The sequence below is a fragment of the Gymnoscopelus braueri genome, assembly GCF_963280865.1.
Source record: "Gymnoscopelus braueri genome assembly, chromosome: 9".
NCBI classification, from domain to species: Eukaryota; Metazoa; Chordata; class Actinopteri; order Myctophiformes; family Myctophidae; genus Gymnoscopelus; species Gymnoscopelus braueri.
This window is the reverse complement of record NC_137610.1, coordinates 12,980,456-13,003,763: the sequence shown is the minus strand read 5'-3', so window position 1 is coordinate 13,003,763 and position 23,308 is coordinate 12,980,456. Positions and strand designations below refer to the sequence as shown.

Here is a 23,308-nt window from a genome sequence, read left to right as displayed (position 1 = left end):
GGTCCCGGACCCCACTTTGAGAACCCCTGTGTTACATTAACAAGAGGTCATGGCAGGTCAATGTGAGTGAGGATTTATCTGCGCTCTCTACAGTTTCCCACCACTAGTGATCATGTTCAAGTGTGTAATTAAGATCACTTGCCTTTCCTGTAAGAAGAGCACACCAGGATTTTACATGGTGATTTAAACAACTATTGTGTTACCTTCTCTATCCTTTTCTAGAGTTCAGTTCAGTTTGTAGGCCTGCTTAATATTCTAGTAAAAATATATTGTGTAGGCCTACACTAGGTATACACAGTTAGACAAAGAGGGGTCATTCTTATCTGAAGCCTATACTGAAACATGGGAAATGCTTCACAGTGTTGCTCCTCTTTCAGTCACTGTCTGAGTCACCTAGTTAAATTCACCTTCCACAAACCTCTCTGTCTGACACATATATAGTAGCCTACATGTGGGAGTAATGTTGCCAGTAGGCTGTTGAAGAAGTCTAAGACAAATTAATGAATAGGCCTACACGCGTAAACTACGACTATAGGTCTAAATACACGTTTGAAATTGTATTGTCATAACTAGGTAAGTCACAACTCATAAGTGATCTTTTGGTTGGATGGTCATGTTGGCTACTGTACATGATTCATAGGCTTAGAAGTTAGCATCGTCCTGACCCACCGCCCGATTTCCCTAAATAGACTAGCTAGGAGATATCTTCAATCTTTTTATTGTCCAATGTAGGGCTATATCTTCTTAGAATTTGACTAAAAACTGCACCACCCTTTTGCTTCTTCTTACAGAATGATTCACAGCCACATTCAAACACGGCGGTGCATTGCACTGCGTAAATTCCGAGAAAGCAAAAATATATATATTTTTGTTATGATATATCGTGTCACTTTGAATTCATATGGACCAGGACGCGCTGCGGCTCCGCCCCTTTTCAGCTTGAGTTACCTGCCGACTCACGTGTCACTCACCTGCTGTCCGGAGAGCCTGACTGGACACACATCGTCAAAGTTGAGCTTGCAGCAAACCTCGATCTGTTTTTGCATCTCTTTTTTTTAATTCAACAATACCGCAGTATCCGTCCGAACTTCAACCAAAACGAAAGGTCCCCTACTCAGGGTTTCAGCGGAAACTAAGGACTTGTAGCAGTGTTGTTGTTGCTGACTGGCAGTGATGATGATGATGGCAGGCTGATGCTTCAGGCAGCTTGTCACCTATTGAGCATCCATCCGTCCAGGAAACCAACAGGTGTGCTGTGGTAAAACGCTTTCTTTCTTTCTTTCTTTCTTTCTTTCTTTCTTTCTTTCTTTCTTTCTTTCTTTCTTTCTTTCTTTCTGTTAGTAAATGTGCATTATTATCCAAGTTTTTTTTATTTTCTTGTTGGTTTGCCAATTGGATTGTTAACCACTTTAAATCAACCCCTCATATGGTTGACTGGAGTCCCTCAGGGCTGTCTATACTAGTGTATTTTCTGTTTTCCTGTTATTGTGGAGAAAGCGTTTTCTGAAAATAGCTTGTCGATCTGCTATTTTCCTCACAATATGGATGCTGGGGTTTAAGTGGTTAATGGGTTGTGATTCTAAGTACATTATCTGAACTGGCACTTTCGTTCTCCCAAATGTCAACATATGTAGCAATTAATAGGCCATGGTCAATAAATAGAGTGCTTTTGTTGGTTGAAACCCTATCAAGCCATGAATGATGGCCTTTCAAAATGGCTTTTGTAGAATGACACACAATGAAAACAAAAAAAACATGTCATAGTGTTCTATGGGAGCCATTAGAGTTTCCCAGCTGTTAGTCACTTAAATAGCCATTAATTACATTGATCCTAACAGTTTTCTCACACTACACTAATGTTACACACATTTTTACAAACAAACAATATTTTCTCTTAATCTTTTCTTTTGTAATAAACTTTAATAACAGACACAGGTTTGACTGTAACAAATAATTGTAGTGTATTGTTTGATTTATTCTATTTCTCTATACAAATAAAATAAACAGTAAGCCTATACTTAGTCAAATATATGTATGTTGTCCTAAGAGGCAGCATCTTTGGTATAGTGTATCTGAGCTATACAAACACCAGATTCTAATCACACAGTACATTTTAACACATTAGAACCACATAAATATGTATTCTCTCTGTGCCCCAGTATCAGCCCTTCTTAGAAAGATCAGGTGAAAGATCCAAACACTTTCTTCTGATGGTCATTAAATGCCACAAATTCCGGGCAGATTAGGTTTCTGTGTAACTGATCAAGTTTGCACATGGCAGACAGCACCATTGTTGAGTATATTGTGTGTCATTGTGAATCGTGACCATGTTTTCAGTCCACCTACAATTACATCAACCTGACCTGAGAGCTCCTACCCGAGGAAACAATCCTCACACCTCTTCACCAGTCTTTATCTCTCCTGTATGGTCATAACTTACAGACAGTACACTACCATGCAGGCAATTTATACCCATTGATTGTTAATTTGACAAACCAATTCATAGATCTAATAATGTCACACACAAATAGATTAAGCTGAGTGATTGATTGATTGATTGATTGATTGATTGATTGATTGAATTAATACTTTATTAGACAAAAATGTTAACAGCACGTGGTACAGTCAGACATTAAGGCTAAAAGGATAACACAAAAAGTCCTGGGGACTTGTTTCCATTGTGGTCCTATGTATTCAATTCATCAACATAGCATAAAAATAAAACAATAATACACGTCATCAACAAAACACTATATGTACAAAGGAGAAAAGTCTCAGGCCAGTTTTGAAAGAAGCCAGTGATTTACATCTTTTAATGGATGGTGTCAGGGCATTCCACATTTGAGAATGTTCCTATGGTTGCTCTATATTTGGGTAGTACCAGATTGTTGTTGCTCCCTCTAGCATTGTGGCTGTTGGTGTCGCTCACTTTGGAGAAGTAGTTAGTCAGGTATGAAGGTATATTGAGGGCACTGCCCATCTTAGACCATCTTAAACACCAATCCCATTTTTATTTGCTTAATCCTGTCTTCTACCCCGAGCCATCCCAGACTAGCAAAGTGTGTTGGAATTAGGTGGGTTGTCGGCTTTAGGCCGAGAAATAGTCAAATCAGTTTGTTTTGGGAGCTCTGAAGCTTTGATTGACTTTCTTGATCACTTTTGAGTTTTGATGCAATTCAGTTTGTTGTCAAGAATACATCCCAAATAGGTAACCTCTTCTTTGCTTGAGATTTGCGTCTTTTAATTGATTTTCTATATTAGCTTATTTTCATTTATTTTCTCTATTTTACAAGCATGTTTTCATGGGAGGGGGCAAGAACACCTCAACATTGCCCCCCCCCAATATAGGTGTATGCACTTATGTCTAAATCAAAGGAAAAACACCTACTCAGTGATTACAACTAAACAAAAACCTGTGTTATTTACTGGGCTTTGGATTGATTTGTGATTATTGATTTTCATGAGTGAGATTGGTCAAAGGAAGCAACTGGGAACACATTAGGGTCAGGTCTGTGAAATCTGTCCTGATTTTAGGCAGTTCATTCTCCGGTTATTGTGCCCTGATTGAAAGATATCAGACTTACCACACAGCACTTTAAAAGACAAAACTTGTAATACTGTGATCAGTAATCACTAGACTGTGATAAGACTGGACTACACATGATTGAATAGTTATAGTTAATAATCATAGTCATATAAGCTTTATCTATTCTAGAATGCTTATTCTGGACCATGGAGCAAAGGTGAAAAAACCTACGATGGGAGCAGCATTCTGGTGTGTGGATTTGATTGTTATTTCATGTTGAATTTTTGATCCAGCGCCCAGCAAGACAGGATGTGCGTGTCTTTTGTCACTTTGTGACACCTTTTTCTTTGTTTACAACTACACTCAATTTCAAGCTGAGGTATTTCTGATTGCTGTATCACATGCAAATATCATGTTGCAATGTTTCATTACGCTGCTTGTTGGGACAAAGTTCACATCCCTCTGTGGATATGAGAGTTGCATAATTCCACATCAGTAGGTAGCCACACTTTACAAACTGTAGTCCTGTAGATGGATAGCCTACTGTATGGTATAATGATATCTAAGTTGTGTACAGTAATAATACCCAGAGATAAAACAGCATTGCTGTTGTCACTGACATGATTATTGATTTGTATGTGTAGTTATACGACTGTTATATAAGTATGGCATCGGCATGCCTGTACCTCATCTGAAGTTGCATACCATTTGGATGCTAAATGTTTGTGAGCTCTACTGTAGATAATGATCTGAAGACTAACTATAACGATAAATATAACTATATCGTTCACCATTGTATTTGTTTATAGTTGGTGTGAACTCTGCCATCCACTTCACTTAGAGTGATATTTAAAACTATATTTTTATGGTTAAAGTTATAGTTATAGTGCTCAGTGTGAATGGCCAATGACGAGTCATATTGGTCAAACAAAAGGAAAGGATGGTTTATTATTTGTGCTTTTACTACATTGAGTAAACTACATTGCACACAAGGTCAATTTTACAACTTTCCATGGTTCCAACTTTCCAATTGTTGTGTAATACGTTTATGAAGAGGGGGTTGTTAGTGAACAAGCAGAGCCTTAAACTGTGCGGACAGGGAGGTGTGTGAGCCTCTTGCCATGAGGACATGACAACACGACACCCTAGCCGTTCTCTTCTCCTCCCTCCTGAAACCTGGCCGGGGGCCAGCGGCTGGAACAATAGAACGGAGAGATGACCAGAGGGAGATAAGTACAGAAAGAGGAAGTCCACCTTTTGTGCAGACATACTGAATTAAATACTACTCTTTTTTTCTTGTCCCATCTCTCTTGTCTGCTCATTTGTTGCAGATAATCATACTTTAGGTCTGCACTGATGCAAAGCTGTAGGACTTGATTGAATACAATCTGACTTTGCCTGCGGGGGAATAGGGAGTGATATTAGATTTGGAGCTAGTTATGGATGCTGTTGATATGATTTGCCCTTTATTTGTTTTAGATCTGAAGAGATTATCTTCAGAGGGCGTTTATCGTTGCAATCTGTTGAGATAAGCTCCACTGACTGTGCCTTCGTTGGTTATACATATTTGTATGTCCTGTGCATCACCTGAGTGCTGTATATTAGGCATCAACGTTTTCCCACATTGCTGCCCTATGGGAAGGAATGAAGGTCATAATGCTATCACTGGTTAAATAATGCTATTAAAATATTCCTTGCGTCACCCAGTCCTACAAACTTTAAAGAGGTTACTATTACAGATTGGATCAGCCATTACAGTTTTCTAAATGCTTGGAATTGGAACCTGTCCAATGTCCTCCTAGTACCAAATAATAAAACAAAACTAATAGCATTGCTAAAAGTAATATATAGCAGGTCTAGAAGTCACAAAAAGACTTCTAGACCTGAAGTCAGAAATCAGATTGGCATCAGTTTAAAATAATGCACTCCAGCTGAAAACTCTGAAACATATTTTAATGTAATGTTGTTGATAATTAAACAAAACGCTGATAAAGCAATTAAAACAGGATCCATTGTATTTCAGGTCTTTTTAAGACCAGAGCCCCACATGGATGCGTGCGTGCGTGCGTGTGTGCGTGCGTGTGTTTTAACATGCACATTACATAACAACTACTTCAGCAAACACCTTGGCAAGCAACTTGGAGCTGCCAGGCTCAGCTGACAGTGTAGGAGATTTGTCTTGTTCCATTCTGATCTGTTATGTTCAGTTTAGTTATTCTAATCTCTGATTTACAGGCATCAGCACTGCATTGCAATTTGCCTTTTCCTTTGAGTGCAAAATATGTACAGTACATATATGTCCTCCCAAATTAATTAATTGCAACTATGCAGATAGAGTCACCAATAGAGCAGATCTAATTACATTGTGTATATCAGCCTGCTGTCTTCCATTGTCCCACAACAGTCCCCTGACTCCAGCCATACAGGCCCAACACCTGGCCCACTCTAGTGGAAGGACAGGCTGTATAGAAAATATGTTGTGTATATGTTGTGTTTTGGGTCTGATGTATCAAATACCTTAGTAAAGCTGCACGCTGCCTCAGACTTAAAGTATATCACTGTAGGTGAGTTTCCAAAGTGGAATGGGAAACAAAAACACACCTGACACAACATGCTAAAGAAAGGTTTGCTTGAACTGAATAATGCATGTTTGTTTTGTGGGGAAATGTTCTGTTTCCCTGGCCCTCCTCCTTTCCTTTAGCTCCCCTCCCCCCTCTATGTGTCTGGCACATCACCTGCCCGCTCTCTCACCCACTCCATCTCTCTCTTCCAGGTGGATGTCTTAAACCATGAACATCCCAGGACCTCCATTGAGGCCGGCTAAGTGAGTCAACATACCATACATACGCTTTGGGAATTTCCAACCCTGCAGCATGTTTACCTTTCTGCAAGTTAGCTAACACTCTGATCCTGAAGCCCCTGCCACAGGGAACAAGAGAAAGTGAGGGAATCGCTAACCTAGTATGTGAGAGGCAGCATGGGTCAGAGACCTTGGGCACAGAGCCGTTCTGTTGTGGAATGTTTGCCTTCCATGGGTGCCCCCCCCCCACACACACACACACACATAGTCCACACACACACACACACAGACACAGACACAGACACAGACACACACACACACACACACACACACACACACACACACACACACACACACACACACACACACACACACACACACACACACACACACACACACACACACACACACACACACCTCTCTCAGTGCCCCACGCCCCCTTCCCCCCCTCTCTCTCCCTCTCCCTGGCTGGTCCATATGCTCAGAATCTCAGGCTAATCTCCTCCTGTCCTGTACTGCCTGGACACTCTGTATACCACTCACTGAATGTGCACGTGCATGCATCGATGACAAGCGGCAGTGGAGTGGCCGTTAAGGTGTCAATTGGGGATTGTGCGTGGGGGTAATGATGAAGGGCCGACAACGTAACGCTGCTTCCTCTTCCTTCCCTTGCAGTGGGGTGGCCAGGTCGGACAGCAGGATAAGCGCCAAGGCCCTCTACGGTAAGATAATGCATGGACGGATTCTGCTGTATCTTTTGGCAGTGTGAGTGAGTGTATGCCGTGTTCTTCCTCTACATGGCCGTTAACATGATAACATCACCTTCTGTAGGCTGACTAGGTTACCAGGTCACACAGGTGAAAATGTGTACATTATCATTACAGTCATTGACATAATTGTCCTCCTTCTTCATATAAAGTGTGATGGTTGCTCATCGTGTTCTTTTATTGGCCATGTTTACTGCTTTATTTCCTTGCAAGCCAAGAATGGACAGGCAGGGAATGTATGGTAACAGTATTGTAATTGAGTCAAATCATAGCAATCATGAATTTGCATGGCAAATGTCTGGGTCAGGAAATCCAGTGCCTCTTATTGTTATGGTTATCTGTGAGATATTTTGCTGTGGCAGCTCTGCTGGCAAGCCAGAGTCATCCTATCCCCAGTGCACACACACTGATAAGAGTGGGCCAAGGTCCTTGCGAGGGGTCCCGTCCTGCTCAAATAAAGCAGACAGGCTGCTGCTTTACTGGCACCTATGCTGCCTATGAGGGGCCTGAACTGGTGGAGAGAGCAAGGGTTGGCACCACACTGGGGTTTGTCAAGAGACAGCTGATTTTTGTGCATTCCCATGCATGCAACCACAAATACAATTTGTCTGGCTTAGAGAGTTTCCAGATAGGGAGGAATTATGTGATTATGTGATTGCCATGACAGTTTTATATGACTTTGTTTCTCTAATAACTATCTGTAATTAATCTCTGTTACGAGGTTACAGCATATTATGACATAATATAATATGACATATTATGATAATGCGATGTTAGCTGTTGCATGCCTGTGTTGGAGCTGGGTGTGTTTGTGTGACTAAAATATACCGTGCATTAGCAGGGAGTGCAGGGCGTGCCTGTTTTCAGAGTGCGGTTGGAACAGGGTGCGGATGGCCATGTCTTGCAGGTGAATGAAAGGGCCATTGAAATGGGGAGCGTAGAGGTGGGGCCTCCTCTCCCCTTGGTCCTCCCTGCCCCAGACATGAGCTCACTAGTTATAGCCAGCACCACTCTGAACTACCAACATATAGAGAACCATTGTACTGTATTTTTGGGCCCAAATAAAAACTCACACCAAGGTCTAGCAGGGCAGCTAACCTTAATTTGTAGCAGCACGCCGCAGCCATTCCCAATTTAAGATTTGTCTGAAATTCAGATATGGATGTTTACCACATAGATAATGATAATGGGATTTGCTTTTGGTACAGCATCAGCTCAGTTCAATTATCAAGCATGGGACTAAAGTCATGTTGGACACACACACACACACACACACACACACACACACACACACACACACACACACACACACACACACACACACACACACACACACACACACACACACACACACACACACACACACACACACACACACACACACACACAGGATACTGTACTGTGCTTTACACTATTCCTTGTGCGTATATCATGTATACACACAAGGAATAAGTTACACTAGCATCATTATTATCACTTACATACACACACATCAATGACACATGTTGATCCTCTTCTATTTCCTTAGGAAGCTTACAGTATAGCATCATTCATTAGCATTAGCATTATTCTCAAGCAATCTTGTGGTGTAGCTACTGTAAGTCAAATAGTAATATCCACATGACGCGTGGTGAGTAAGCTCTTCAGCGCGGTATCCCGCTGTATGTGTGACGAAGTGATGCCTCTTTCTGTCCTGCATGGCAGATGGTCACTGCTGTCTACTCACTACAGGACCTCTGGGACATTATGGCTGCCTTCTCTGCCTAAAACCATATCCTATTGAATCCCATATCATATTTTTACACTTTCAGAGTTAACACTGAGGATTTTACTGTGTAGAGGCACTTTTGTAGGTTGAAGGAAATCCGTACTCATGGATAGCCTAGTGTACATGATGAGTCCCCTTTAATGCATTGGGAAGCCAAAAGCAGCATGGTCTACACACAGACGTGTTTCGGCAAAATCGGCACACAGCCATTGTCAGCGTTAGATGGTGAATGCTGATAATGGCTATGTGCCAGCTGCTTTTGGCTGCCCAATGCATTAAAAGTGGCTTACTGTATCCGTGAGTCCTGGGCTCCTACCTGTATCAGACACTAAAGAACCACAAAATAGAAAGCACTTCCATTTGACATTATATGCGTGAGTGTTAGGAGGAACAATAGGAGGAACACAAGGTTGCATCAGTAATTTGTACCACACCATTATAATCTTTGTGATAGAGTAAATGAAAAGCAATTCAAACATTGATTTTGAGCTTTTGGGGCATTGCGCCTGCTCAATTAGAATTTGCGCTACACTGCAGAGACTTATATATACATATACAGTATAAAGATTGAGTCTTTATTGAGTCAACAGATACCGTAGATGTAGTAGAACGACAACAGGAAGTGTCGCCAGCTCAATCTCCACTATGCAAAACCGCCCCATCACTCTTGCAATGCAGTGCAGCAGACAAGCGATGCAAATTGTACGTAGGGCCTCCCACCTTTCCCGTTATCAGGGGCATCAGGGTGGGGTGATGAACTGAGGGGCAGAGGAAAACAGGGGCCACATACAGACTCATCAGCCCAGGTCGGATCGGAAGACGCACCAACTTTATCAAACCATTCGAACAGTTTCTCAAGGGGGAGAATGTCTATTTCAGGTAAAATAGAACTTTGTAAAACATGTATGTGTGCTGGGATGGCATAAACAGACGGATATACAGTACTCTGAGAAATAATTCTTCCCTGTTTTCTTTTGAAGATCAGCGTGTTTGTAGGAAGCTGACTTGAATATATATGACATAACTTTGCTTCTTTATCTAAGCTTATGTGTTGCTTTATCTGCTGTGTCCTCTCCTCAGCTAAATGCAGTGCTGTAAAGCCTAATTTATACTTCTTCGCACGATGATGTCACTCACCAGAAATAGCTGATTCTGAGTCATTGTGAGTTTACAGCGTTGGGTATCTCATACGTCTTCATAAAATATTATTGTGCTATATAAACCAGTGCACCGTCCTCTCAGGCTGTTGGCTCAATGTTATATAGACCAGTGGTGTTGGGACCTCTGATAGCCTACTGCTAGTTTGTTGTCCTATTGTACCAGGAAGTTATTTGCATTGACCACCATACATCCCAGGTCTAACCCCTGTCAACATAGAAGGAAAATGAGCCAGAGAGATGTTGATGTGATTGCGTGTGGTGACGTGCAGTCAATCAGACAAATCTGCACAGCACCACATATCCGTATCACCTGTAGTACTCTGGTTGATGTGTAGACGGATAGTCCAAAATGAAATGATTTTGCACTATAAAAGATACAGATACCGTAAATGCCATAAACATCTTCTTCTTCAGTAGTAGTATTTTGTATTTATTTTTCCTCCTGATTTTCTTTCTCTTCTGGCTTGAGATGTTTCTTGTGCCAACAGAATGTCTCTCTCTCTCTCTCTCTCTCTCTCTCTCCTTTATCCATTTGTACACAGAGTTAATTTAACACCTAGTAATCGGGAACGATGCAAGTCAGGAACGACGCAAGTTGGGAATTCATGCGCCATCAGATTACGCAATTATGTACCCGTTGTACCCTTTATACCCGTCTGTCGGTGTCCCTTGTATGCCCACATATGGAGATCTCTGTATGCTTTGCAAAATAGACGGTAGGGGTATAGTCCACTAGACTATCATGCTGTTTTTTTGTTTTTTTGTTTTTTTTTCAATTTAGAGTTGCCAATATTTTTTTACCCCCTTTTTCTCCCTGGCCAATTTAGTCGTTTTGCCAATTAATTCCTCCCCACCACACTACACATTCCTTTAAAGAATATATATATATATTATTTGGGCTTTTCTGCCTTTATTGGATAATACGGTGAAGAGTGACAGGAAACGGGGAGAGAGACAGGGAGTGACACGCAGCAAAGGCCACCAGGCTCTGGAATCGAACCTGCGACTCACTATCAGGCTACATTAGAGCCTAAATGTGGTATGCGCTTTAACCACTTGGTCACCAGTGCCCCGCCCCACACACACATTTCAGTGTTGTTCACTGCTGTTGTATCCTACTGACTCACCTGCCAGTGAGGAGCCCCCACCGGGAGGACTTAGGGCCATCATCGTCCTACACTCCCTGCTGACAGGTGCCGCCCCAGCCTGTAGGAGTATGTGCAAATGACCAATATCACCCTCCCCGGCCCGGCTTCCCTCCCCGGACACTGGCCAATTGTGTTCGAATATAGACGCCCGACAAAGCAGGATGCACCATGGATATTTGCATGCATAAATAACAAATATTAGGACCACTGTAATTTATAATCAGGCCTGCCACTGCTTGGCCGTTTATGGTACATCTGGACTACAGTATATGTATTGAAGGTTAGGATATAACCTTGTAACTTCATGTTTGTCCTGGTGATAACATGCCACACTACTTTTCGATGTGTTCACTGTCCAAAGATTACGATACGATACGATAATACTTTATTGTCAGTTCACACTGAAATTTGTCTTGCGACCCAGCAGCCATGTATGCAACAATAAACAGTACACACTTTTTGACATGACACAAGAAAACAAAACAAAATACATACATAAAGACATACAAAGACAAGAGCAATGTCCACCTCTCAGCCTACCCCTGGCCTATAACTCCTGATTAAGCCTCAATGTCGTCTGATGGACAAAGGACCTCTTCAGTTTGACCTTATTGTATGTAGGAACACCGGATCTCCTTCCTGAAGGCAGCAACCTATATTCTCCATACAAAGCATGGCTAGTGTTTGAAGTGATATTCCTTGCCAAGATTGGTCTCATACAGCTTGTTGCACTCTGGTTTTTATCCCTTTCCCCCATTGCTCCATGCCTTTGATACACGCACACAACCCAAAAAACATTGTCAGCACATGCCCCTGAGCAGACAGATGGAGGGAGGTGCAGTAGGGCATGTCTCCTAGTTTGTCTTATTTTTCTGACAATTTTCTGTTGTTTTTATTGAATTTTATATGAAACCTTTTCTGGCTTTTCTATGGAACCTAACTTCACAACATAAAACACTAATGCCACTTTAATCTCTTGTATACTTTGAATTGAATGAATAATGAATATAAAACTTGATCCCAGAGTTTGGTTTCGCTTAGATGAAGTTGGAATGGCAGAGGTACCTCGAGACTAGACTTTAAGGACCATTGATTAAGGAGGTTGTTATCAAGCCCAATTAGATAGTCAGTGTTACCCAGGCTTCGTGTCAGACTGACATTCGGCCAGGTAGTCATGTTATTGTTTGTCACTGGTCAGTGGGTCTGGAACGCCCTGAGGATCTGCCCATCTGCCTGGTAAGTGGCTCTCATTGCAAGCTGTCGCAACGCTGTGAATTGATTGGCATAAATGTCGGTCATTAATAAGGCATGAGGCAAGCTCGACTTTCACCAACACCTGCCGCTTGTGTTTCACCTGTGGGGAGCTGAGCAGGAAGGAGGAGAATTAAATAGGAAATGGACAAACCACAGGAAGGTGAAACACGCTTACCTCATTTTGGTTGAGCGACAGCGGTTACACGGACAAATTCCTCCCTTTTAGATTTTGGATTTATTTTATTTGGTTTGAATGCTCAGGCCTAATCACATGACGCCCAGTCTCTGTGTTGAGAAATTGAGAGCTAGAGTCTGTGTGATATCAAAATGTTGACTCTATTGGGTGGGGAAAGAGACCTGATATGAGATCTGGCTGCAGAGCTGATAGGCACAAGCTCTCGTTTACCCGTAATTGTCACCTGCCGACTATTCACGTGGAGAATAGGTCAGTGACTGGCACAACTAGCACACTCATTTAACATTGACCAGAATAAAAACAATGGACCCAGCCCTTGGTTTATTCATTGCAATTAGAATGTTTAAAGATTTTCCAAGTCAAATAAAACATAACATTTCTGTTTGTTACACTAGAGAGTGAGTTCCTGAAATGAGATCAGAAAAAGTAGTACTAGTACTCTAGTAGTAGTTTACAATATAAAATATCCTGCAAATGATCTACTTTCCATCTCGAGTATCCTCTTGTGCACACACCTGCTGGTTGTGGTTAAACATTGCAGAGTTCTGTGCATGTAATGTTTTCAGATTAGTCCAATTTGAGATTATTGGTGATAATGTTGTGTTATCAGCAACAATAAGGTAATATCACAAGATTCACAACACTGATAAGAAGGTAGTAGCACGTTGCTGCCGGGAAACTGCATTCATTGCTCTTTGACACTCTAAATCTGTTCCAGCCTCTGATTGGTTGGGCAGCATAGAGCAGAATGCATGCCAGCTTTGCCAATTAACTTTCAAATTAAATGCCGTTGCAATGTGTTTATAATTTTTTACTATTCAAATGAAGTAAAACAAGGTCTCAAGCAATGACCTAACTATGTATGCAGTTTGTCTAAAAAAATAACTCTTAAAAAATAACTTTTCTTAGCTTTTACGTATTTGTGATAGGCGTAAGCCGCTTTACTTATTCAAGTCACTTCCTTATTGCCCTGGCTGTCATCCTTTAAAACCCATCAATCAGTCTCTCCTTTTATCCATCTTGTCAACTGCAGTGCTGTTAGCAGCATGTGGATTTCAGGTCAGTGTTATTTTCATTTTATTTTATTTGCACACAGGAGGCCTTTACACACCGGGAGAGTAATAAATAAATAATACGATGCAAAATGCTGAATACTGTGTGAATATTTTGCATAGAAAATAAATATTTATATGGTTAATGCCTCATTCATACAAGTTGATGCCTTTATTTGTGGTGTGGAAGCTCAGAAAAATCAACCTGGTTCCAAATAAAGAATTACGTTGCTTTATCACCACATAATATTCATGTTCTCTGTGAATTTACACATGAAAAAATATTTATTTTTAATATAAATGTAAAATATATAGATGTATATATTTTAAGGCAAATTAATCACACAAAAACAAACACCCCATAAGGATCTTGAAGACTGCATAAAATCCAGATATTGTCTGTCAGGAGAGGTTAAGAAGCCACAGGCTTATGCAACATACCTCTAATATCATGTAATATCTCAGTAATAAAATGAGATTCACAACATAATAGCACTGATGAGGAAGTAGCACATTGCTGCTGGGAAACTGCCTTCACTGCCCTTTGACCCTATAAATCTGTCCCTGCCTCTGATTGGTTGGATAGAGTACTAAGAGTAGACTACATGCCAGCATTGCCAAGACACTTTGAAGTGAAAAGCTTTTGCAATGTGTGGCCGTTTGTTCTTTTGTTTTAGAAGTTCATTATTTGTTTTATTTTTTTGAATGATGTAAAGCAAAGTCTCAAGCAATGTGAGACCTTACTGTGCTTGCAGTTTGTCTAAGAAGAATCTTCTTGTACAGCTGAGCGCAGGGTGAAGCAGTGGTATTTGTAGCTTTACCATATTTGTGATAGTCGTAATTCGCTTTAGTTATTCGTGTCACTTCCTTATTTCCCTGGCTAGCATTCTTTAAAAATCATCAGTCTCTCCTTTTATCTATCTCATCTTCAGCGCTGCTAATATTAGCACGTGGATTTCAGGTCAGTGTTATTTTATTTTATTTAACTTATTTTATTTGCACACACATAAGGTCTTTACACACCAGGAGTGTGATGAATAAACAATAAGAAAATACTCACTGGTGAATATTTTGCATAAAGAATATGCATATAGTTGATGCTTCATTCACTGGTTGATGCCTTTATTTGCAGTGCGGAAGCTCAGAAACATTTACCTTTTTCTAAATACAAATTATGTTGCTTTTCGCTGTGTAATATTCACGTTCTGTGTGAATGCACTCATGACACAAACAGCAATTTAAAAAATCTAAAACATATATTCAGGCAAATTAATCTCACAAAAAACAAAAAAATGCCCCAATGGTGTAAAGACATGTCAGGAGAGGTCAAGAAGCCACAGGCTTATACAACAAACCTCCCCTCAACTTAAGGGTTAATGAAACAAAACAATTTAGGCAAATACACAAAAAAAACAAGACAAAAAAACTGTAAACAAACAACATATAATATATACAGTATATGTGAAGAAATAATTAGATTAAGACATCATGAATGTGATGATAATTTCCTTTGAAAAGAAAACCTAAAGATAATGATCTCTTTATAATATGTACTTTGACATTCCATATCTGTACACCACGATATCTGAGTGTGTGCTGGGCTGGCGGCCATGTTACAGTTTGTACAAAGGAAGGTGAATGAGATCAACCCGTCTAGTATTATGTGAATACATTTTCAAGTTACTTTACCGCTGGAATTAATTTGTCCATCGGATACATGGAAACACGAGCTGCAAGGATCTTAGCCTCTTTTAACTGTTACGTATCACTTGTTCTTAAACTCAACAGAACAAAGGAAGCTATACTCCAACTCCAATATGATCATGCATGAGACGTCCCAATATCATGTGGAGGTAAGACCTGCTGTGTTTATGTTTCTCTTGTCTGTGCTGTGTTCTTATAGAGGTCTGGAAAATAAACGACTGTAGCAACATGTGTGCACTGCTTGTTCTTCAACCTATAGAGACAAGGAAATAATTTTTTTAAGAGTTAATGCAATGTATTGTTCATTTACAGTATATGTTTTAATGTAAGGTGATTCTTGTTCACATAACTGATTTAATACTTTAAATGAATAGCTACAGTATACTTTTGTTTTTACATATTGCCGTTAGTACATACCTGTATGCCTATACAGTATGTATCCTCTACAAGGATTAAAAAAGCTGATGAAAACAGCACATTTTGAAATAAATATTGGGAATATAGGGAAACTAAGATTGTGTTGTTTCAACTGGTAGCATTATTATGGGAAAATTATTATTCTAAAAACAAGCAGAACTAATTTCATATTATATCCAGTGTTACTGTATAACACATAATTTTATGGACATCTCTAAGAAAAGTGTTGCCATGGCAATTACGTTAGCAGTTATGGAGAAGTTATGGAAAAGTCATTGAAAACGGCAGATGAAAAAGCATATGACTCTGAAGCCCAAAACACACTGCTGCAGCCGCGCAGCGTCACGGTAATATGGCATGATGTCATGCGCATGTGTTTCTGGCATGATGGTATACTGTACCGTCAAAATGATGTAATGTGGTGTGAAATAAATTCACATGCTCCTTGTGAGTTTTGAGGAACCGAGCTAGAATCACGTCGTATCACGTCATGTATTGACGTGATGATGTCTCCCCTGTCTTTGCACTTGGTTTACTGTCTTTACATTCTCCAACTAAATAAAGCAAATAAAGCAAAAACTGCCAAAACATCTTCGAAGAAAAAAATATCAAAACATTAGGGTGATGAAGAGAATAGTTTAGAAGAGAAAGGTTCAGCTAAAAGCAGAGCACTTAAATGTTGAAATGCATTTTCTATCTTGCCTATTGACACAAAAGTAAGTACACTGGTTTAATGTCTCGATTGCCTTTCATATGCTGGACCTGTGTTGTAATAAAGCAATCAGGACAGCTGATTACAGAAGTTTAAGAGCTAGCGAGAAGCTATCTGAGACTGAGGTGCATCAAACGGTGTAGCCCCAGCTACCTGTTGAACTATGTACTATGTCCATAATGGACTGGATTTCACCAAGTGGCCCCGGCCCACGCACATTATCACTCATGGGTACATAATCACAGATAACCAGAGCCCTGCACATGTATAGCTAGCTGGACAACACGTCTCTCACATCAGGCTATATAATAGTGTCAGTCAAAGGGTCTAGACAATTCTACTTTACCTCTGAGATGTGCAATAAATCCAACTTATTTACATTTACTGATCACTGATCAGCATCCTTACAGGCATCCATACATTTTAGATGTTCGTGTAGAATGGTGATGTCTAACACTGGTGCACGAGGGAAAAGATAGTACTAGTTGTTGTTTTTTCTCCAAGGCTATGTTCTGGGAATTTCTGCTTTAATTTTAATAGTGACAGTAAGTGGAGGGACAGGAAGAGAGAGGGTGGATGACATGCAGCAAAGGGCCAGCTATGCATTCTTACCAGGTGTGAGCCCCTCCTGCTGGTTCTTTGTTGAATCCACCTGGTCAATAAGTTCCTAATTCGACAACATAAATTACAAGAATGCCAGGTGAATGCAATTAATGTTGCATTTATGCAATTAGGTTAGAAAGAAAATGGAATTTATGCAATTAGGTTAGGAAGAAAATGGCCGGGAACCACTGCGGTAGAATACCACAGGCACTCCAAATTAACTCTCTCTCTCTGTCTCGCCCCCTCTCTCTCCCCCTCTCTCTCCCTCTCTCTCTCCCTCTCTGTATCATTTTCTCCCCAGCATCTCTCTACCTTCATGATGGACAAGGCGGAGTCCATCGCCACTGTGGACGATGCCATCAAGAAGCTGGTCCTGCTGGATTCCAAAGACAAGATCTGGACACAGGAGATGCTGCTGCAGGTCAGCGACAAGGCTGTCCGTCTACTGGACTGTGACACGAAGGTATGAGACTAAAACACACAGTCTTCTCACCAAAATAAATGTTTTTCCCAGCTGAAAACGCACAGCGCTCCCTAAAATGCCCATCCAAATGCCCAGAGATACAAATATTTCCATGAACGCGCGGCACAGAATAGATGCTCAGCGTCTCGTCATACTCCGGGCTTTTCCATCATAGTGTAAATAGTACTCACATTGAAATCAATTCTTTGCTGCTGTTTGCTGCTCCCTTTTGTGTGCTTTGGGCACAAAAAGTTTAAAAACACTGGGATAGATGACAGGAGAGAACAGCAGGGGTTTGATAGTATAGTTCACCTGATCGCTCTTGACTCCAAACACAAATACAGTGGTTTTTGTCATTTGAATCGCTGGCAACTGCATTGTGGAGAAATGAAAGCGAGCATTCATGCTTATCTCATGCTGATAACAATGACAAAGACTATATGTAAGACTACACTATGTAATATAGTCTATATGTAATATAATACAGCCTCAATGAAGGCAGATGCATTTCATAAAATGTTTTATTGCTTGGTTTATTGTCAATGTCTGCATTCACCAATTATAGTTGTTTTCCTTGGTTAGACAAATGTCCTCTGCAAATCCTGTGTCTGAACTGAGCTCCCATTGAAGCCCACGCGGGCACACCCAGGCGCGTCCTTCGCTTGTGCATGTCACGTTTTGAACCGGAAGTAGTTTGTTTTGGAGTTTATAAATGGATTTTTTATATAGTTTTGCTGTTGTCAATCTTCATTTTACTTAAATTCATCCATCAAGTATTTTCTTCATTCACCGGAAAGGAATGTTATACAAACGCAAATTCTCCTTGTATTCAAGCCATCATGGGGTGAGTAAATGATAGAAGAAATAAATGGTTTGGGATGCACACAAAAGCCTGAGTAGACGTTTTATGACTCCAGAAGTGTTTTAAAGGGAAATATCCTTTTAACATTTACACAGAGGAATAAACAAAACACTTTTTTTTACGGCAGGGCATCACAGTAGAAACAATAAAACAATAAACAAAAGAAGGTTTACCAGTTTATCACAATGTATCTCATGCTTATTTTCTGGGAAAAGAAAGTAAATCACAACTGAAATTGCAGCCCACACTTAAAAGAGATTCATGGGAATAAAAATTATAATAGAGGTTCACATCATAACATGTTCCATAACTTAGGCATTTAATAGTCTGTGGCCGGTATATTCAAGTCCAAAAGCCAAGCAATCTCAATGTCAAATTGAAATGGCAAATTATCATTGACACTAATGATAATTTTACAGACTAGCATTTAATTATGTACTCATAAAGTAACTGAATCAAAATCTCCCCCATCTCTAATGGAAATAGCCCTGAAGAGCGGAGGATTCATTGACGTTGTTTTGATGTGTTTCGCGACAATTTCAAAGCACTTTCGTAACAAACAAACACTGGAGACACGCAGGGATTCAACCTCTTCACTCACTCTAGCACACCAGGTGCAATTATAGACTACCTGTGGCAGACAGACAGAGACAGCTCAGGAACAATGTAGTGCCGTCACAGTATGGACCCTAAATTATGTCATAGTAACGTAATGCCTACTGTACCTCACAGTCTCTTTGTCTGCCTCATTTCATGGTAATCTCTCTATCATCTCGTGTAGGAAGAGTTGGAGAACTTCCCCCTCTCTACCGTTCACGTCTGTCAGACGGTGCTGAACCAGACGCGGTATGCCTCTGTACTGCTATTTGTGTGTCAGGACAACGAGCAACAGAGGCCTGATGTCCACTTCTTCCACTGTGATGAGGTGGAGGTAGGTCTGCCTGTCTGTCTGTCTGTCTGTCTGTCTGTCTGTCTGTCTGTCTGTCTGTCTGTCTGTCTGTCTGTCTGTCTGTCTGTCTGTCTGTCTGTCTGTCTGTCTGTCTGTCTGTCTGTCTGTCTGTCTGAAATGTTACTTAAAGATCTGCCAGGAGGAAATATAAAACAGGCTCTCACTCAAGATAAAATAAATAAATAATATTTGGCAGATAAGAATCAATGGCAATGAAAAATGCCCTCATCTCACTAGTGCAGCCTGGTACCAGCTTATGCATACACCAGTATAATATACACTGTATACTGTACTGTAAGTTATATCTGTGTTCATTCCCTTCAGGCCGAGATGGTTCATGCAGACATAGACAGTGCCATAGGAGACAACAAACATGGAAAGAAAATGAGGCCGCAGACATTGAAGTGAGTGCTCTGGATACTGTATGCTCTCTCTCTCTCTCTCTCTATCGCTTTCTCCCTCTCGCGCAAACATGGACTTGCTCACTCGTGCACACACACAAATTGCGCTGAACTCTCTTTGACACTTGAGCTGACTGAAGGTTTGGATCTCTCCATCTCTCCAGGATGAACCAGGAGAAACTGAAGTATCACAGAGAGAGTATCATCCCTCCCTCCACCCCGTCCCCCAAGGGCCCAGTCCCTGGCGCAAAGGGTCGAGTTGCTGCCATGACAGATGGAGACTTGCGAGGAGCGAGGCCGCATGACTCGGAGTCCTACGAAAAGCTGGCCCAGCGCATCGAGAAGGACGTGGTGAGTTTCCTCCCTATCACTCATAGGCTTTAACATAAATTATTTTGGATAATGGTCATAATCGTTTCCGTGTTGAAAAATGTCCATGCATTTTCAAAAACTTTCAAAACATTGTGGAAATAGCAGATCCACAAGCTCACAACGCGCTGCGATGCGACCCGTTGTGAGCACGTAGATCGTCTATTTCCGCTGTTTAAAAAAAAATCGGAAAGTATAAAATTATTACATGATTTGTCATATCTGCCATTTTGTTTGCAAAGCCTAAAAGGCAAACAGAAATGTTGATTTAATGTTCCAATGTCCAATGCCAAAAACACAACAAAGTTGTTAAACGCAATTATTTGTATGACAATCCAAGTCAAGAAAATGTGGATGACAGACCTACTCATGTTGCGTCTGGCTAAATCCTAAGATGAAAGAGCTTTGACGTGCACATCCAGTGGTCGCTGGTGCAAGACAAAATAAGTAGCAGTGAAGAAAAGAAAATGTTTACTTTGCAATAATCAGGCACACAATCTTTCGGCCATTCAACATGGCCTTCATCTGGTGGTGATGTTATATGACTGAAATGTTGTGTACCTGATTATGGCACAGTAAACTTTTTTTCAGAGCTACAGCTGAGTGCGGAGTGTGGACATCTTCTCTTTTCTTCACTAAATCCTAAGATGAGCCTCAAGCTTTCATGACTTCAGTCAGCTCGTCTTACTGAACCACAAAGCCTCGGGATTCGGTTCCTGTCAGATTAACTGTTCTAAAGCCTACACTCTGTCCTGCCTTTAGCAAATTCTCAACTGTGCCCTGGATGATATCGAGATCTTCGTGGCACGCCTGCAGAAGGCGGCAGAGGCGTTTGCGCAGCTCAAGCAGCGCAACAAGAGTAAGAAGAACAAGAAGAAAGGACCAGCAGGTCTGTCTCCCTTTCTTCTTATGCGGTGGCTTGAGCTCAGCGGCAATATTTCCATATTGTCCCCTCTCCTGTGTTGTTGCTATGATCTTCACTACTTCACCATGTCCCGAGACACCTTTATCCAGTAATGTCTGGCTGGGTAGAGGAGTGGATGTTTTTGTCTGGACATCAACGTGTCTTGTGCAATGGGGAAGTACCTGTGCAGGTGTCTCTGTAGGGCTGGGCGATATGGACAAAATCAGATATCATGATATTTTGACCAAATACCTCGATATTGCGATGATATTGTGGGGATGATTATTGGTGCTTTCACAAACAATTTACACTGAGATTTTTGATAAACAACAGTAACGCCTGTATAATAACTAAGTGGGTTAAGGCAAATAATAGAACACCAAGAACAGTCAGGTAAGTTCAGAAAATTACCTCACTATTACTGTAATGCAGCTTTTAAAACCAGGGAAAGAAAACACATACTGTATCATGATGTTATGATTTCCAATTTCCAATGTCTAGTCTCATATCTTATATCGATATAATATCGATATATTTCCCAGCCCTGACTCACTCTCTGGCCAAGGAGGCAAAGCAGGAACATGACTATAAACAAAGCCTACTTCCAACTTTTTTTTAAACTCCCATGAAAACATATAATTTATGTGATGGCCCCATGTCTCAGTGTCCAATGACTGGTCACTTTGCAGCTTGGCTAAAAAAGTGAAAACCATGGTTCTCCCCTGTCTGTCTGTCCGTCTGTGCTGTGACGAGCTGGTAACCCTGGAGGCTTTGTGTGGTCATTGTTGTCTTTCTGCTGTGTTTGTTTGCAGAGGGCATGCTGACCCTGCGAGCCAAACCCCCCTCCGAGGCAGAGATCATTGATAGCCTGCAGAAACTCAAGCTGTCTTTCAACCTCTTGGTGAGATCTTACAGCTCCCCATGTTACCATCCACTACTGACCACAACACTCATGTGCTTATAATACTAATAATAATGAAAATAAATTATACTAATACACTACACAATAATATTACTTATATTAAAACTATTGCGGTGCTGCTACTAATTTAATACTACTATGAAATAATCAGTTATTTATTCCATGTCTATGATACGTTATAAGCATACTTATAGTATAATGCATTATAATCTGCTTATAACACTGTATAATTATGGTTATAATCACTCGTAATACTTTATAATAATCATATAATCATATAATCATATAACAATAATCTTAACACATTATAAAGCATTTCTGACATCAATGACTCATATGGTCAATTATTATGATTGTCTATAATATTGCATAGACTATTAAATAGTCTATGCAAGATAGATTATAGACAATTATAATATTTTTGTCTTAAATCTTTCTCTCTCTTTCTCTCTCTATATCTCTGCCCCCTGCAGGCCAAACTGAAGAAGCACATCCAGAATCCAAGTGCAGCCGAGCTGGTACATTTCCTCTTTGGGCCTTTGGAACTGGTGAGGCACAAACAGAGCTGTCGATCACACTCAAGCCTGATTTATGCTTCAGCGAAGTGTTGTGCAACATGTCTGCAAAAATAAAGATTTTTCAACTGACATAACTTCTATGCTTTTTTCAGTTGAAAAAAATATTTTTGTTGAACAACTAGTTGTATGACACTTTGACACTGAAGCATAAATCAGGTTTTAATGTGTGCTTGCTGTCTCAATGGTAAATGGGTCATAGCTATCTAACAGGCGGTATCACTGTGATATAATACATGATGGTTTTCCTTGATGAAGTCAACACGATCCATTCTCCACTTAGCCAAACAACTTATCTGTGTCAGTGAATACCCAGAATGTGGGCTTAGCCCATAGGCAAAGTACATAGCGTATTATTACTATTGTCAATAAGGTATTTCTATTCGATGAAAATTTGTCACGGACAGTTTAGGCCTCTAAATATGCCTTGTATTGTCTTGGCTGACACCACACCCACAGTCATCCTGCTTAACTCTGAGCACTGAGCAGGCTGCAGCTATGCAGCTCTCAGCTCTAACACAGGTGCAACCACACTTACATAACAGCACGCACATTTAATTCCTCATTATATCACCACGCCTGGATACTGCTGGATAGAAACACAATGGGGCACTGCACAGATGGTGATATTCATCCACATAACCAATGGACCTGTCGAGCTTCTGTGATAAGGTGAAGATAAAGTGAGACTTGAGGTACTTGAAGTCCAGGACCAACACATCTGAGTGGCCCCTAGAAACCTCTCTGTATAAATGT

At 40.7% G+C, this 23,308-nt stretch overlaps 1 protein-coding gene across 5 annotated transcripts in view; it reads left to right on the top strand.

Moving 5' to 3' along the window:
* The first annotated feature begins 993 nt into the window (after positions 1 to 993).
* eps8l2 (EPS8 signaling adaptor L2) overlaps positions 994 to 23,308 on the top strand; it is a 31,771-nt gene continuing 9,456 nt past the window's right edge. Inside the window, exons 1-11 of one of the 5 annotated variants that reach the window (XM_080437332.1) lie at positions 994 to 1,248; positions 6,300 to 6,350; positions 7,002 to 7,048; positions 15,460 to 15,524; positions 17,409 to 17,570; positions 19,214 to 19,363; positions 19,706 to 19,785; positions 19,947 to 20,133; positions 20,914 to 21,040; positions 21,868 to 21,956; positions 22,451 to 22,525. In XM_080437332.1, the coding sequence (XP_080293458.1) occupies positions 6,316 to 6,350; positions 7,002 to 7,048; positions 15,460 to 15,524; positions 17,409 to 17,570; positions 19,214 to 19,363; positions 19,706 to 19,785; positions 19,947 to 20,133; positions 20,914 to 21,040; positions 21,868 to 21,956; positions 22,451 to 22,525 (1,017 nt within the window). In that variant the 5' untranslated portion in view covers positions 994 to 1,248; positions 6,300 to 6,315. Of the gene's footprint in view, positions 1,259 to 6,299; positions 6,351 to 6,899; positions 7,049 to 9,625; positions 9,741 to 15,459; positions 15,525 to 17,408; positions 17,571 to 19,213; positions 19,364 to 19,705; positions 19,786 to 19,946; positions 20,134 to 20,913; positions 21,041 to 21,867; positions 21,957 to 22,450; positions 22,526 to 23,308 lie in introns of those variants that run through there. The other 4 variants (XM_080437331.1, XM_080437333.1, XM_080437330.1 and 1 more) reach the window with 4 other exon arrangements.